At 39.7% G+C, this 18,540-nt stretch overlaps 1 protein-coding gene and 1 long non-coding RNA gene across 4 annotated transcripts in view; one reads left to right on the top strand and one right to left on the bottom strand.

Annotated features, from left to right (window-relative positions):
- The window catches only part of LOC126362556 (uncharacterized), a 427,566-nt gene extending 425,776 nt beyond the window's left edge, over window positions 1-1,790 (top strand). Inside the window, exon 4 of the long non-coding RNA XR_007566239.1 lies at window positions 1,401-1,790. This is a non-coding gene — a long non-coding RNA (uncharacterized LOC126362556). The remainder of the gene's footprint in view (window positions 1-1,400) is intronic.
- The window catches only part of LOC126362494 (dnaJ homolog subfamily B member 12), a 135,161-nt gene extending 126,400 nt beyond the window's left edge, over window positions 1-8,761 (bottom strand). The window contains exon 1 of one of the 3 annotated variants that reach the window (XM_050007886.1): window positions 8,522-8,761. In XM_050007886.1, the coding sequence (XP_049863843.1) occupies window positions 8,522-8,654 (133 nt within the window). In that variant the 5' untranslated portion in view covers window positions 8,655-8,761. The remainder of the gene's footprint in view (window positions 1-8,521) is intronic. The other 2 variants (XM_050007888.1, XM_050007885.1) reach the window with 2 other exon arrangements.
- Window positions 8,762-18,540: the final 9,779 nt, after the last annotated feature.

Here is an 18,540-nt window from a genome sequence, read left to right as displayed (position 1 = left end):
TGTTATCCTCACGACATCTCCACATACAACCGTCCCTGGTACGAGATGCCGGAACTTTAAATAAGCCTCATTTCTTCATGACATACTGAACACTTCACGACTTCATCCAAAAATCCGAATAGTTGAAGAAATTATATTAGACACAACGCACTGTCACACATCATAGCAGACAACAGAAAACTGTTGACCCTGTCAGTCATATCCACACCTAACAAAGACATAAAAAAACAATTTACGAAAATGCACACACGACGCCACACTCTCAAACTAATCCAAAAACATCACCTAACACACCACCAGAGAGCACCATTAATCGAATCAAAACGACACCTACAAACACGCCACTCTCACAAACTAAATTCCGCGTCGTCGTGACGTCACACACAACAACAACCTTATGTCACGGGTGAATGCCGACGGGTGGGATCGGACGCTTCGGACGCTTGTTACAGCAGCCATAAATGGACATTTTTCAGGATTTCTGAAATTGAACTCCAGAATATAAACCAGTTCACTGGACAAATGTTAAACAGGGTTTTCTGACCTGAAGAACACTACATGCATTTTCACTCACCAAAATGAAGTTTTTCACTGCCAAATCAATAACATTTTACTTTAGATATTTATGAATGCCAGTAAGAAAAGTATGGCCTCTGCCAAATAGTCTCACTGTTAGGTTGTAACCACAATAAGCCATGCCTGGTCAACATTTTTAAGCATAACAAATCCAGATGGGAACACATTTTAAGTGGCCAATCCAGCAATGAAAAATGTATCAAACACCAGAATTACACTTTAAAAGAACTGACATTTTTAATAAAATTTTTGATAGTGTATTAATGATATCTTTATAAAAGTTGGACCATAGTCCCTGATATCACAAAAGATTTGTCAAAGATACCTGACAGGCCCAAAAACTTATTGGAATTACTAAGACTAAAGGTCAGCAAACTCACCAGTGATAGTCACTACTAAGCAACAAATACTATAACAACTCACTTCAACAATTAGTAAAACAACACATTTAACTGCTTGCCTTGCCTTGCCTTCCTAGTGAGCCTAGATAAATGTTGATCAATATGGTTTCGAAAGGACTCAAATTTGATTACTAGTCCTTTTATCCTCATTATTAGTGAGTCAATAGAAGAATTTTCAAGTAATATAGAATAAAGCTGAGACAAGCTGTGACAATGTCCCAATACTGAGAACAGGTAATCCGAGAGATTTGCCAAAAGAAGATGCACAACACATACAGGTGAAGACAATGGGTTTGTGTGTGAGTTCATAGTGTTTTGTTTTGCATGTTGGTATTCTGGTTGCTATGGATTTATTTATCAACTGTCATTTTTTTTATTTGTAGTTCACTATTGCTATTTGAGTTTAAATGCTGTCATTTGCAGGTTGTGAGTGGAGCTGTCAACACTACAAAATGGAGTGCAAAGTGGAGAAATCTGGACACTTCCAACAATATTCTTCTGTTTGAGTTCAATTGAGGGGTGTCAGCAGTGGAGGAAACCAGAAACATTTGTACCCTGAATGGAGATAGTGTCACTGGACAGAGCACGGCAAGAAAATGGTTTCCTCATTTTAAGGAGGATCAGTTTGACAACAGTGACTCCATGTTCAGGAAGACCTTCACGATTTGATGAAGGCCATTTAAACACAATAATCCACAATGATCCACATCAGAGTACTCAAGAACTGGCAACTGTGATCATTATTGTGATCATCCAACATTTGCATGCAATGGGGAAGGTTCAAAAAGCTGTATGGGTAAATATGCTCTAAGCCAAAACCAAACTATATTACTTTTAATTTAATACATATATGTTAAAAACAAATATTCCAAGACTTACCAAGCGGGAATGCGCCGGTAGATAGCCACAATAAATAAAACACACAAACACAGAATTTCTAGCTTTCGGAGATGGGAACTCGCCCTTCAGTATATCCTCTCTTCTCGATATCCGCCAGGCCTCAACCTCCGCTAATTTCAAGTTGCAGCCGCTCATACCACACCTGTCTTTCAACAACTTCTTTGCCTCTGTACTTCCGTCTCGACTGACATCTCTGCCCAAACTCTTTGCCTTTACAAATGTCTGCTTGTGTGTGTATGTGCTGATGGACGTGTGTGTGTGTGTGTGTGTGTGTGTGTGTGTGTGTGTGTGTGTGTGTGTGTGTGTGTGCGCGCGCGCGCACGCGCGAGTGTACACCTGTCCTTTTTTCCCCCTAAGGTAGGTCTTTCCGCTCCCGGGATTGGAATGACTCCTTAGCCTCTCCCTTAAAACCCACATCCTTTCGTCTTTCCCTCTCCTTCCCTCTTTCCTGAAGAAGCAACTGTCGATTGCGAAAGCTAGAAATTCTGTGTGTGTGTTTGTGTGTTTTATTTATTGTGCCTATCTACCGGCGCTTTCCCGCTTGGTAAGTCTTGGAATCTTTGTTTTTAATATATTTTTCCCGTGTGGAAGTTTCTTTCTATTTTATTTATATGTACATATATGTGCATACATGCTTGCTCATCATCAATTGCCTAGTGAACAACACCTAACATTCCTTTCCTGTATCAGTACTGATGAGAAGTAAAGACCTGCACCCATCCACAATAGATAATGTTATGCATCTGGTGGAATAGTGATGGTGTGGCATGCTACAAATTGCTTCATGATGGTGTAGCCATCACTACTCACATTTACTGTCAACAACTGAAACATCTTGAAGCCACAATCCCAGAACAATGACCAGGAAGACTGTGAAGTCATGCTACTCCACAATAATGTCCGCCCACATTCTGCTAGAGCGACAAAGAACATTATACAAGTGTTGGGACAGGAAGCTATTCCACATACCACATCTTTATCTGATCTTGTGCCCTCAGATTTTCACTTTTTCTGCTTTATCAAATAATTTTCAAGGAACTTAATTTTCAGATGAAAACATGCCCGACATGGCTATCAATTCATCGCCTCGAACCACGAGATTTCTACAGCCGCAGAATCAAAAAGTTACCCCTACATTGGCAGAATGTTGTAATTAGTGAAGTAAAATACATTATTGATGACTGAAGTCACTCTTTTGGGTACATGTCATGTTTATTACACTTAGGGACAACACTATGAACTTGTGCACCAACCCAATAGACTGGTTGGAGTAAGCGTTTACGTAAATGCTACCCCAGGACAAGAACTGTGATTACAGGTGTACACTTGCAACACCCAGAATAGGATGCTATAAAAAAGAAAGAAGTCATTCAATTTATCCTGGGTGATAAGGACAAATAATCTATAGATGCATTTAAAGTGCAGTAATGTAATATCTGATGTGTTTATGTCTGGCCAGAAGTGGAGCCAGCTGAGGAGTTCCACGAGGCAAATCTTGTGACAGGCAGCATCTTCTTGCCATATCCATACCCAACTACCACAGGTTATCTAAATCAGATTGTAATTCTTTATGTCCTGCAAGAAGTTTAAAAATGGGAGCCTGTGGTAAAGATAAAGAGATGTAATCCAATCTGTAGGTCAAGTAAGCCTGAACATGCCTTAAGGAATCTGGCAAACTGTCAGGGTCACTCCAACGGGGAGGTTCCTCTTGCCATAGCGTGCAATCAAGACTGCAGTAAGTATAACCAATATAAGTGCAACATAAGACCACAGCTTCTCTGCAAGAGTGGCGAAATGATATTACTTTTTTGTGAGGCTTTTATCATTTAGAGTCTGTTGTACCATATTTCTGCTTTTCGTTTCTGTAAGATACAGTGTCTTATACGTGACTGTAAGTAACATTTATGGATTGATGTAGGTAACAGGAGGACCATGGAGGTTCCCTTATCTAACCTATTAGCATGATAATTTCCCCTGGAGGCATAATGGTTCATCATCCAGCGCGATGGATGTGTGGCCACAGTAATCAGCAACATCAGAACAAGTCAGTATGTGGACCGACATGGTCCCTGCCATCATCAAGCAGCTGCTGCAAGTTCCTTTGAGAAATGAACTATCCACAGATTATTGTGCCAAGAGCTGCAACTGCATAAAACCACATTATGGTGGGTACAGCATGAAGTGACGGCAGTTCAGCGACAGGTGCATTCTGCAGCATATTTCGACCATCAAGCATGCTGGCAACAGGATGTGACCATTTTCTTCCATGAATAATTGCAACTGATGAACTTTGGGTCAGGACATAAAAACCAGAGCTCGAATGCCAGTACACAGAGTGGTGACATGCCAGATCAACATGGCAGCAGAAGTATCATCAATATCCTTCCCCTTGTGGAACAGATGGTTATCACATATGACGTCAAGGATGGCATTGTGTGCCACATATTAGAACAGTGCGCAGTGCTTCCTGGTGAGACAGGTACGCTGTGGCATTCAGGAGAAATGTCGGATCTTATGGGTAGTGCAATCATACTGCATGGCAGCACAAAACCACATAAGGCAGTAAGTACAGTTGTAACTCCGACACCGAGGATGTGCCTTGTATCTCTGATCTCGTACAAAAGGTAAAGGAACAACTTCATGGTAAGCAGTTTGCAGCATGAGAGGACATTGCCAATGCCATGCAACAACAAATGATCCAATTCAAACATGGTGCGCCAAATGGTGATGCAGATGGTATTCAATGCCTCCCCATTGTTGACACCACAGGGTGAACATTGCTAGGGCCTTTACGTCCAGTCTTGTCACGTCGTCCGTGTGTGCCCTGGGCTGCAATCATTTTGAACCATAAACCCATATTGTCCTGCACACTGCCATACTAAATATTAGAGGTACGATGTTTGCATGTTCTTCAGTGTCCACACATATAGTTCCCACCTCGCTCTCATCTAGATATGTCACATTTTCTGGAAATGCGGAAGCGTCCGATCCCGCCCGTCTGATTTGACTCATGACATCACAAATATGGCGGAAACGACCATAAACCACGATTCCAATACGGCGCATATAAAGTCGTTACATGCACATTATGAGGACAAAAATACATCGAAAAACGAACACACACACGTTCCACAAAAAGCCTAATGACACTATCGGGACAAGTGTGGGAAATAGGGTTTTTTTGGGTGGGGACAAACTAAATATAAACAAATTTAGACACCCGCTCCCATATAAAACGCCGGAAAAAAACCGACATCACAAAACTCCCCAAATACCACTAAACACAATATCATCTGGAATCGGACACTTCCCTTGACCTATATAGCTCAAAAACATCTCCCGATACCAACACCAACATCCACAGCCACACATTGGGATCTAACACTTCCCTTGACCTGTTATCCTTACGGCATCTCCACATACAGCCGTCTCTGGTCCGAGATGCTGGAATTTTAAGTAAGTCTCATTTCTTCACGACATACTGAACAATTCGCGACTACATCCAAAAATCCGAATAATTGAAGAAATTTTATTAGACACAACGCACTGTCCCCCATCATAGCCGACAACCGAAAACTGTTGACCCTGTAAGTCATATCAATACCTACCAAAGACATAAAAAAAAGCAATTTACCAAACTTCACACACGACGCCACACTCGCAAACTAAACCAAAAACATCACCTACTACCACCAGAGAGCACCACCGATCGTATCAAAACGGCACCTACAAACACGCCACTCTCACAAACTAAATTCCGCGGCATCATGACGTCACACACCACAACAGCCTTACATCACGGGTCAAAGCCGACGGATGGGATCGGACGCTTCAGTCGACCCCATTTTCCAACCAGGTATCAACAAGAAAAAACTAAATGCAATGACACTTGCTCCAAACGTCATATTTTCTACACCGAAATGTACAAGCCAATGGAGTGTATTGAGGAAGGATAATTCACATAATATACTTTATTTGGGTTTCTTTGGATTGCATTTGTATACGGCATATGAGAAGAATGACTGCTTAGATGACTTTGTGACACTGGGATTAGTTTAAAATTATACTGCAATCATTATGCACCAACATGCAGAGTTTCCTAGATTCTTCACCTTACTGTAATTCTCGTAATTCTGTAAGTAAGCTTTTATCACACTAGAAGTACATTTGTACAACAGATCAGGGTATACTCCATAGGGGAAACTCCATTTCCGAAGTAGACAGGAAAGTACCTGCATGGAAAAAAAGATTTCTTGTTGCAAATCTTCTAGTCAAATCATTGCTTTTCTCTTTGTTTTCCAGCAATTCATATGGAGATGAAAATTGGGACTGCAGAAAAATTGCCCAGGCTGCCAACCTGCAGGAAAGTCTAAGGGGTGCACATTTCATATCAGGGGCAAAAAAGAAAAAAACACAGCACTATATTGTCATCAACTTTGCTCTACACAAGGTCCATACAATGAATACCAGTAGCTCAAAAGCACCCTGTACAGTAAAATATACAATATGACTTACTCTTTTTCAGTTCACAACAAAATTATTAAGTTGCAAAATGAAACAGATGAAATGGCACGCTCGACCATAGTGTAATGAAATGTTAATAGCGTAAACTGAAGACAAGACTCTTTCCTAATAAGCACTTAAAACAAAACTCACTAGTAGAGGTGGTCTTCTATTGCTTTCCCGTATAGAGCCATGCTACATACTACCACTGCAGGCTGCAAGACCATAAGTGAAAATGATTTCATGTGGATAGTGTTCCCATCAAATTTTTATTTAGTTGTTGTAGACAAACAATGGCCAATGGGCAATTAACCAGGATGATGGAATCATAAATACACCTTTTGAAAGTCTAAAAATAATTGCTTTCTCTACTACATTAGTATATTGTTGTACAATATGGCACTAGGAATCTTTAACCAATAACATTTTGTAGCATCCATTCTTCTACTGCTAGCTATAGCTGCACTATTCCATATTTTCATTGGCGTATAGTCCTCGTCGTACCATGGCCTACGTACTAAGATCAATAACATAGTATCTCATTTACTGCATAGCATACGGTAACTCCTGAATAACTAAGGCTATATTGCAAAATAATGTCTTATTAAACCACATGAAAAGGCTTTCATGGTGTTCCTATGACCGGAACAGCAAAATGCTAAATTTTTAACGTGCATATATTCATGCTGCTTTTCCGGTAAAAGTCAGGCATAGGACTCTTCTAGCATTTTTCCAAATTGCACAGACAAACATTGGGCTGTACTACACTCAGATTAAAATTACTTTGCACTGTCATTTCAGTGAGTCAAATGGTAGGGGACAGTCTTCGTGCAATCACAGATCTTTCTCGAGCACCACATGCTCACTGTGTTGCCTGTTTTTAAGGTACATGTAGCACCTTGTGAAGCACAGCTGGATGCACAACGGCAACAATGCCCCTAGCCTCAACCCCCCCCCCCCTCTCCCAGCTGCAATGTGTCAATTACCAAGTAATTTTAATAAAAGGATAATAGGCAAATTTGTTACCACAACCTTTATTGCCCTTTCATATTGTTAGCTTCACCAATTTCTAAGCAAATTGTCTCCATATAATCTAACAAACACCTCTAGCTACGCTACAGATTAATATATCAATGGGGGGGGGGGGGGGTCCAATACTACACTTTAACCCCTTTTCATCACTGTATTAAACAATGCAGTCACAACAGTGAAGTCCATTAATTCTGGATGCATCCAGTACAACAGACAGTTATTAGAACCACAATGATACATAGTAAATATGTTGTACAGAGCTGTGAGAAGATTTTGAAAGCTTCAATACTATTTACTTCAACAATATATTTTACGGGGGAATCACTTCAGTCCCTCTAAAGTAAAACAAAAATTATTTTGACTGACTTACAGACATTATTTCCGAAAAAGTGAAGGACTTGACTATTTGTTTGTAGCATACACTGCCTAATGAGCAGGTTTCAACATCTTCAACTCACAAAACTTTTCCCACCTCCAAATCATGAAACACCAGCACTTTAGATAGGAAATGGGCGAGGAGGGGGCTATGGAAACACAGAACCTGCCCATATTTCCTAAATCGCCGTTTCCCCAAACTGACTTGTGTCAGTTTGAAGTGGACTGCGAACAAAGACTTACACTGGCACTTTCACAAATACAAGTGATGACAAACGCGAAATAATCACTCAAAAGTTCACGCAAGAAATTTTATGGTTTAAATATTCACACGAACATATAAAGCTCCAGCTCTCAAATTCTGACAGCTGTCACAATCGTCCAAAAAGCACGAGTGCTACTAATTACCTGGAAGAAAAAAAAAACATCCACACACAAGACGTCCAAAATTATGTCCAAGAGGCCTACACCCACATAAATTTGTGTAGTACAATTAATTAATTAGAAGAGCTGCTATATCTCTCTACATAACTTACTTTTAAGAACTAAGTAGGAATGATGCAAGCAGCCGTCAAGCTTACCACCAAAGTATAGGTTAATCCAAAAAACAAAACGCATCGCGCGTTCATATCAAAACCACTAACGTTTATTTATTACACGGTCATACGGACGCACAGCACTTATGCATCATTAATTTCGCCTACTTCAAACATATAAAACATAACACCTCTCACCTTTGGCTTTTTGAGTTGGGTATAACCTCTCAGCTTTCTGAAGAAACTTTTCGGCTTTATCGAGTCTGCCCTCCGCAAGAAACTTAACTGCATACTCGATACACCTTTCTGCTTCATCCTTATTCCCATCCATGGTTGAAACAGTTCAACAACAATAATAACAAAATACAGATTTTAGAATTACTCCCCCATCACCTGCACACTCAGAGGTGTTCAAGTTCTAGGAAAACATATAATATCGTTGATTCTAACACTTTTCGATTTCTTCGAAAATTCCTCAACACAAGTTTCAGATGATATTCTCTCATTATCTCCTTACTACAAAACCTGAATCCATAGCAAAGCTATTTTATTACTATCAGACACATAAAAAAACACAGGACGCATAAAATTTAAAGTTCCCAACTGCTTTCAAATGAATGAGTTTTAAGGGAATCAAATAGTTAACACGATTTCCTACGATTTCATAGTTATGAAAGTTAAATATTATTTACTTAATATTTTTATATATTTATCACGTTCCGTCAAATCATGCTAGACGAAGCTACCTGGTCATGGAATGAATCACTACACTTCAAATTTTACAGAAAGCTTATTAGGAATTTTATAAACAAAATAATTAATAAATCACGATTAAATAATTGTAATAAAGTATACCAATAAATAAAATATCACAGAGAAAAGTTCTGAACTACTGCGAGGAGCTCCTGTACAAGACGGAGGATGGAGGAGGAGATTAGTGTTTAACTATCGTCGACAGTGAGCTCATTAGAGGCAGAGCACATCCTCGGATTAGGCAAGGAAATCGGGTGTGCCCTTTCGAAGGACCCATCCCGGAATTTGCCTCAAGCTGTTAAGGGATACGGCATCAGGGAAAACCTAAAGCAGGATGACCAGACGCAGGTTTGAACGTCGTCCTGCGGAATGGGATTCCAGAGTGCTAACCACTATGCTACTTCGCTCGGTGTACAGAACAGGAGGAGTGTACCACAAAGCAACATGTCGTCCTGAATTTGCGTATTTAGGACTTACCACTCAGTTTTCCAGCTCTGCTGAAAGATTACTGAAAATGAAATCTGCTGAAGAGTACACACATTTCTGAAGACTGATTCCCACTATACGACAACAAAATGTAATGGAAGGTCAGGTGACATCACCGTCAAATGATGGAGTCTTCCCATAAATAGAACGTTAACATTAAATCAGTTCGCCTGGTCCATTATTGCTCAGCAGAAGTGAAATACCATCCACGATACAAAAATTGGAACAAAGTATCAGAATTAAATAAACATCGTAATGGATGTTCTTGAGCGGTGAACTCCTGAGCACTGCAACAAAATATCAAAACATCATCATTTATTACCTAGAAAATATATATATACACACAAACACATCAAACATATTTGTAAATGAATGCATAGAATCTGTTTAGCATATCCATTTTGTTTGTTTTCCCTAAGTAGCAAATAACGCAAGAGACAAACGTATTTTTCTCCTTTAATGCAGCCCACTTTACCTCTTAAAAAGAGTAATTTAAGGACGTTGCCTAATCCATTTATGTTCTTATTTATACACAGTGTAAACATCTGGTCTGTTCATTAAGTACTCGTATTATAATATCTAAATCATTTTTCACTTTCAGATATTTGGCCTCTCTTGTGAAAGAACACTCACAGTGTAAAAGTTGTTGAAGTAGTCTACACCTACACCCACACTGTGCAAACCATAGTAAAGTGCATGGTACAGGATACACCCCAGTTTACCAGTTATTAGGGATTTTCCCTTTCCATGGAATATGGGGAAATGGGATGAATGAGTCTGAATGCCTCTGTGCACACTGTGCTTAATCTAATCTTGTCCTCACAATCCCTATAAGAGCTGCCAGTAAAGGCTTGTAGTATATTTGTGGAGTCCATAATTAAAACTGGCTCTTGAAATTTTGTAAGTAGGCTGTCTCAGAATAGTTTACATCTATCATCAGGGCTGTGTATTGTCAGTTCTTTTAGCCTCTCGATGACACTCTCTGAAGGTTCAAACAAACTTTTGACCATTCATGCTGTCATTTTCTGTATACATTAAATGTCCCCAATTAGTCGTATGCGTCATGCACACTTGAAAAAATATTCTAGGATGGGTCATATGAGTGGTTAGTAAGCAATCTTCTTTGTAGAGATAGCATTTCACTAGTAATGTAATAACAAACTGAAGTCTCCCACCTACGACTGTTCCTATATTATCATTCTCTTTTATATCCCCAGAAAGGATTACATCCAGGTATTTTTATGGGTTGACCATTTCCAAAGTGATTCACTGATGTTACAGACATAGGATACTACGTTCTTTCGTCCTGTGAAGCTCACAATGTTCCATTTCTAAACATATAAAGCAAGTTGTTAATCTTTGCATCACTTTGAAATCTTATTAGAATCTGAATGAATATTTATTGAAGATAACTGCATCATTTGTGAAAAGTCTAAAGTTACAATTACTATTGTCTGCAGAGTGACTAATATACAACATGAACAGCAAGAGTCCCAACACACTTATGTGGAGCATTTCTGAAGTTACTTCTAGATGTTGATTACCCTGTATCCGGTATAACATACTGTGAGCTCCCTAGCAAGGAATGTTCAATCCAGTCGCAGATTGCGCGTGATACCCTGTAACAGAGTCATTGAAAATTCGCAATGTGTCGTGAAGTAAAAGCGAAATAATTAAATAAACCTCAGGAAGATGCAAATTACGACATCTACTATTATAAAACAAATGAGTGTGGAGAAAATCGGTTAAATTCCGATGTTAGCAGATGACGACAGCATCTCCAACCCTCAGCCCCCCCCCCTCCCCCCGGAAAAAGGCTCCATCGTCAGTTTCAAACTTTTCCTCATGAGAAACCTGAAACTTGATGTCCTGTTCCATTCCATTGACAACGAACTCTGTGTTGCCCCCATTTGAAATGCATACTAGAATGTTTTAAAATTCCAGCCATTTCATTGAGTCTAGTGTGAGTCTGTCTTACAGAGACGATAACCAAATGCTTATCGTCAGCCTGTCTATTGTTCACTGAATGATTATTGAAGTTTGTTCTGAATGAGTCAGTTCAAAAATGGCTCTGAGCACTATGGGACTCAACTTCTGCGGTCATTAGTCCCCTAGAACTTAGAACTAGTTAAACCTAACTAACCTAAGGACATCACACACATCCATGCCCGAGGCAGGATTCGAACCTGCGACCGTAGTGGTCTCGCGGTTCCAGATTGCAGCGCCTAGAACTGCACGGCCACTTTGGCTGGCAATGAGTCAGTATTATCAACTATAAATTTCGGAAATGAATAGCCTTTATGTAAGGGTTGGCAGACTTATAAATCCAAGACACTAGAACAAATTCCTACACAAAGTTCCCAAACCGACACCGTTGGTCAGTCTGATGGCCTTTTTCTGGGATAAAAATATTCTTGGTAAGTGTCCAGAGTTGCCCCAAATATAACACAATAGGAGGTAAATGTATGAAAACAAGCCTCTGTACTGCAGTACTGCAGTGTCTGAGACGATGAAGATTACTCTTATAATGAAGGAAGTAGCATTCAGTTTCTGCTTAAGATATTGAACATGAAATTTCCGAGGAAACATTGCGTCTACCTTCAGTCCTAAGAATTTAAAATAGCCTAATTCATTAACTGATTGACAACTATGGAACAATACATTATTGCTTATAGTGAGAGAACAACATACATTGTGTTCTGTTTCAGTTAAAAATTAACTGGCTCTCTGAACGTTGAGTGCTGATTTTATCAACAACCCTGTAGAATCATGATTTATATTACGTTCAACATTATTCAAAAAACATATTTGTCATCTGTGAAGAAAACAGTGTTGTTTATCTGTCGTGTTGAGTTGCAGATCATCGATATAAAGAGTGTATCAGGAGGAATAATCAGTATTTAGGTTTGTAAAATGAATCATTGCACAAAGCAAAAAGGTGTAGTTTGCACAGATATATGCACAAATGTCTGTGCATGCAATAGGTCGCTGAAATGTGATGCGCTTGTACGACACAAGTTCCTATCATCTCCTGACCTACTATCTGTCTGTGCAGATAAGAAACCTTAGCGTCTAGTGAGTATACTTTCGTAGCCTTGTAGTTTGCTTCATTTATTCAGAAAGTGAAGAAATTTTGTTACAGTCAGTATTCGCAACTTATGTTGCAAAAAAAAAGAAAAGAAAAAAGAAGTTGCAAACAAACCACAAGAAAGAGAAAGACAGATCAAAATGAACTAGAGAGTGCCTGCTTATTCAAAGGTAGTTTTTACACATAAATTTACTTCATGAATTGCAGGGTAAACCAGACGACTCATGTAATTATTTGCAACTGTTTAATTATCTTTCTTTATACTAAAAATCCTCCCCCCATGAACCATGGACCTTGCCGTTGGTGGGGAGGCTTGCGTGCCTCAGCGATACAGGTGGCCGTACTGTAGGTGCAACCACAACGGAGGGGTATCTGTTGAGAGGCCAGACAAACGTGTGGTTCCTGAAGAGGGGCAGCAGCCTTTTCAGTAGTTGCAGGGGCAACAGTCTGGATGATTGACTGATCTGGCCTTGAAACATTAACCAAAACGGCCTTGCTGTGCTGGTACTGCGAACGGCTGAAAGCAAGGGGAAACTATAGCCGTAATTTTTCCCGAGGACATGCAGCTTTACTGTATGATTAAATGATGATGGCATCCTCTTGGGTAAAATATTCCGGAGGTAAAATAGTCCCCCATTCGGATCTCCGGGCGGGGACTACTCAGGAGGATGTCGTTATCAGGAGAAAGAAAACTGGCGTTCTACGGATCGGAGCGTGGAATGTCAGATCACTTAATCGGGCAGGTAGGTTAGAAAATTTAAAAAGGGAAATGGATAGGTTAAAGTTAGATATAGTGGGAATTAGTGAAGTTCGGTGGCAGGAGGAACAAGACTTCTGGTCAGGTGACTACAGGGCTATAAACACAAAATCAAATAGGGGTAACGCAGGAGTAGGTTTAATAATGAATAGAAAAATAGGAATGCGGGTAAGCTACTACAAACAGCATAGTGAACGCATTATTGTGGCCAAGATAGATACGAAGCCCACACCTACTACAGTAGTACAAGTTTATATGCCAACTAGCTCTGCAGATGATGAAGAAATTGAAGAAATGTACGATGAAATAAAAGAAATTATTCAGATAGTGAAGGGAGACGAAAATTTAATAGTAATGGGTGACTGGAATTCGAGTGTAGGAAAAGGGAGAGAAGGAAACACAGTAGGTGAATATGGATTGGGGCTAAGAAATGAAAGAGGAAGCCGCCTAGTAGAATTTTGCACAGAGCACAACTTAATCATAGCTAACACTTGGTTTAAGAATCATGAAAGAAGGTTGTATACGTGGAAGAACCCTGGAGATACTAAAAGGTATCAGATAGATTATATAATGGTAAGACAGAGATTTAGGAACCAGGTTTTAAGTTGTAAGACATTTCCAGGGGCAGATGTGGACTCTGACCACAATCTATTGGTTATGACCTGTAAATTAAAACTGAAGAAACTGCAAAAAGGTGGGAGTTTAAGGAGATGGGACCTGGATAAACTGAAAGAACCAGAGGTTGTACAGAGTTTCAGAGAGAGCATAAGGGAACAATTGACAGGAATAGGGGAAAGAAATACAGTAGAAGAAGAATGGGTAGCTCTGAGGGATGTAGTAGTGAAGGCAGCAGAGGATAAAGTAGGTACAAAGACGAGGGCTGCTAGAAATCCTTGGGTAACAGAAGAAATATTGAATTTAATTGATGAAAGGAGAAAATATAAAAATGCAGTAAATGAAGCAGGCAAAAAGGAATACAAACGTCTCAAAAATGAGATCGACAGGAAGTGCAAAATGGCTAAGCAGGGATGGCTAGAGGACAAATGTAAGGATGTAGAAGCTTATCTCACTAGGGGTAAGATAGATACTGCCTACAGGAAAATTAAAGAGACCTTTGGAGAGAAGAGAACCACTTGTATGAATATCAAGAGCTCAGATGGCAGCCCAGTTCTAAGCAAAGAAGGGAAGGCAGAAAGGTGGAAGGAGTATATAGAAGGTTTATACAAGGGCGATGTACTTGAGGACAACATTATGGAAATAGAAGAGGATGTAGATGAAGACGAAATGGGAGATACGATACTGTGTGAAGAGTTTGACAGAGCACTGAAAGACCTGAGTCGAAACAAGGCCCCCGGAGTAGACAACATTCCATTAGAACTACTGACGGCCTTGGGAGAGCCAGTCATGACAAAACTCTACCAGCTGGTGAGCAAGATGTATGAGACAGGCGAAATACCCTCAGACTTCAAGAAGAATATAATAATTCCAATCCCAAAGAAAGCAGGTGCTGACAGATGTGAAAATTACCGAACTATCAGTTTAATAAGCCACGGCTGCAAAATACTAACGCGAATTCTTTACAGACGAATGGAAAAACTGGTAGATGCAGACCTCGGGGAAGATCAGTTTGGATTCCGTCGAAATGTTGGAACACGTGAGGCAATACTGACCTTACGACTTATCTTAGAAGAAAGATTAAGAAAAGGCAAACCTACGTTTCTAGCATTTGTAGACTTAGAGAAAGCTTTTGACAATGTTGACTGGAATACTCTTTTTCAAATTCTAAAGGTGGCAGGGGTAAAATACAGGGAGCGAAAGGCTATTTATAATTTGTACAGAAACCAGATGGCAGTAATAAGAGTCGAGGGGCATGAAAGGGAAGCAGTGGTTGTGAAAGGAGTGAGACAGGGTTGTAGCCTCTCCCTGATGTTATTCAATCTGTATATTGAGCAAGCAGTAAAGGAAACAAAAGAAAAATTTGGAGTAGGTATTAAAATTCATGGAGACGAAGTAAAAACTTTGAGGTTCGCCGATGACATTGTAATTCTGTCAGAGACGGCAAAGGACTTGGAAGAGCAGTTGAACGGAATGGACAGTGTCTTGATAGGAGGATATAAGATGAACATCAACAAAAGCAAAACGAGGATAATGGAATGTAGTCAAATTAAATCGGGTGATGCTGAGGGAATTAGATTAGGAAATGAGACACTTAAAGTAGTAAAGGAGTTTTGCTATTTAGGAAGTAAAATAACTGATGATGGTCGAAGTAGAGAGGATATGAAATGTAGACTGGCAATGGCAAGGAAAGCGTTTCTGAAGAAGAGAAATTTGTTAACATCGAATATAGATTTATGTATCAGGAAGTCGTTTCTGAAAGTATTTGTTTGGAGTGTAGCCATGTATGGAAGTGAAACATGGACGATAACTAGTTTGGACAAGAAGAGAATAGAAGCTTTCGAAATGTGGTGTTACAGAAGAATACTGAAGATAAGGTGGATAGATCACGTAACTAATGAGGAGGTATTGAATAGGATTGGGGAGAAGAGAAGTTTGTGGCACAACTTGACTAGAAGAAGGGATCGGTTGGTAGGACATGTTTTGAGGCATCAAGGGATCACAAATTTAGCATTGGAGGGCAGTGTGGAGGGTAAAAATCGTAGAGGGAGACCGAGAGATGAGTACACTAAGCAGATTCAGAAGGATGTAGGTTGCAGTAGGTACTGGGAGATGAAGCAGCCTGCACAGGATAGAGTAGCATGGAGAGCTGCATCAAACCAGTCTCAGGACTGAAGACAACAACAACAACATACTAAAAATACCTGTATGCAGACAGCAATTACCCTGCATGAGCACCTGACAATGACGTTAAGATTCCTGGCATTAAAAATGAGCTGTAAGGATCTGGAATTTTCTACTGCAGTTTCAAAACAAGTGATATCATGTCCAGTAATTGCGAAGCTACTTACGCTGTCTTGAAGGATGGTCTCATGAGGACGAGTAAAGTACTGCGCCTTAACTGTGATGGGCTGCAGACAATGTTTTTGTAGTTTGAAATACAGTGTATTCATATATGTTGTATACATGGACAATGACTTATAGCGTAGTTTGTTTCTGAGTCTGAATCTTCACTACCTGTCTGAAATCTAGCGGCAACCTCTTAAGGACTTTTACACCCAAATGTAAAACACCATTCTGAGCTCTAGACAGGTAGCCATAGTTTATCGGGAAAGTACTACAACACTGAATTCTACAGTTCACCTCTGAATCTTTATTGATACGAGCCATGTATTATGTTAGGAAGTAAAAAAAAGATGTAATTATCTGTACCTGAAGGAACCGTTTCGAGATCTTCCATCATCAGCTGAACTCAATATTCTGACTGTACTCTTCTTTAGAATAAATAGGGCCTACTTCTCCTTGCTACACTTTCACACAAGATCATTGCATAATGCGGGACTAACTGAAAGTACACTATCAAACCCCTGGCAACATATCGAATAGATTTTGGTACTTCCTGTGCTTGTATCTTTGTGGCACACTCTCTGCAACAAGTTAATTTCTTTTTATTATTTCTTAGTTTATCCATAGGGTGAAGTACACGTAATTTCTCTATTAAAGAATTACAAGTAGCTACTTTCTTATCTCTACAGCTGTATCCCCTGTTGCACAAACATGTATGACTCCTATTCATTTCGATAAATTCAGCAACGAACTCTCTGGAGTATTGCCTTATATTTGCCATTTTGAATTCACTGTGTACACATAGACAAGAAACTTTGGCTAATCAAATACATGACACAAACACATTTCACATCCCCAATCTCTGGCGATTTGTGTCCACACACTTCCCTATACAGATGTGATTTGACCTACAGATTTGATCAATTTTGCCAAACCTCCGGTTCTAACTTTCAGGTTTGTGTACATCTCAATTCTGCAGACATCTCTTCACATGCAACGACCTGTCTGTGCCAATGTCATGTGTGCACACATTTGTGAAGACAGAATGTCGTGTGTGGATGGGCCTTTAAGAGCTACAAACCCTTCTCCACCTTCGATACTGTGAAAGAAATATCTTCTACTTTTCTTGTCTTTGCTTTCCATATTTTTGGAGATGGTGTTGTGGACCAAAACAATAAATAATGTCTCCCTCTTTAGTTCTTATGGAGATATTTCCTATAAACATTCATCCCATAACACATGTTTCATTATTTTTAACAGAGATCAAATATTTTCACAATAATTTCATCCTGTATTTCACCTCCTTAGTGTTGAAATTTCAAAAACATTGGAACACTTTTTTTGTTTGTAACTGAAAAGCCAAATACAAATTTCCATACTTTTAGGTTTAAAAATACTTTCATAATGAAATATTTTCATGAAACGTTTCATTCCCTATTTCACCCTGGCAGTGGTTGAACTTCCAAAAACACTGAAACAGATATTTTTACTTTTAACTGAGAAGGCGAATACCAATTTTCATAGATCTAGTTTTAAAAAGGATTTAGTAGTTTGAAACATATGCATTTCAGTTTCATTCGCCCTGCATGCCTTTCATACTTTATTAGTTTTGCAGTCTTTTCATCGTTTTACAATTGCAGTGGAATGCCAATATGGCTAGAAATTTTCTATTGTAATAATACGTTGGTCAGTGACTCAGTGAGAGAGGATTGGAACAGGAAATTTTTCGTTATTTGTGAACGCAATTTAGCAGTCTCCCTAGAGTGGCCATGATGGCTTCCCCTTTTCCTTCATTGATTGTTGCTGTAAGGAGCATGTGGGACAAGTTTGAATGCTATGCAGTGGCCGAAGTTATCCCCCTTCCTAATCTCACAAGCTGTGACCAACTCTGAAGTTTAACTTCTCACTCACTTTTAACACTGCGAAGTAGCCTCCCTGACGAAATTATGACCGTCTTCTGACTAATCAGGAGCCATTTTTCCAGTGTTCGGGCAGCTAGCCATAACGGCATTGTGTTTCACGGCAATCCCGTGGCTTCTGATTGGCCGGCATAGGAGCGCGCCAATTCTCGCGACCCAACGCTCCCATCTATCTTTTGGAGATGTTGAACCTTGGTCAGTTCTGTTCTGCTCCTGCTCGCTGGTGGAGGCCTGAGTTCGCGTTGCTGATATC

Source organism: Schistocerca gregaria, chromosome 1 (assembly GCF_023897955.1).
Source record: "Schistocerca gregaria isolate iqSchGreg1 chromosome 1, iqSchGreg1.2, whole genome shotgun sequence".
Classification (NCBI taxonomy): domain Eukaryota; kingdom Metazoa; phylum Arthropoda; class Insecta; order Orthoptera; family Acrididae; genus Schistocerca; species Schistocerca gregaria.
Note: the sequence above shows the minus strand (reverse complement) of the source record. Positions and strands in the feature narration are given on the sequence as shown.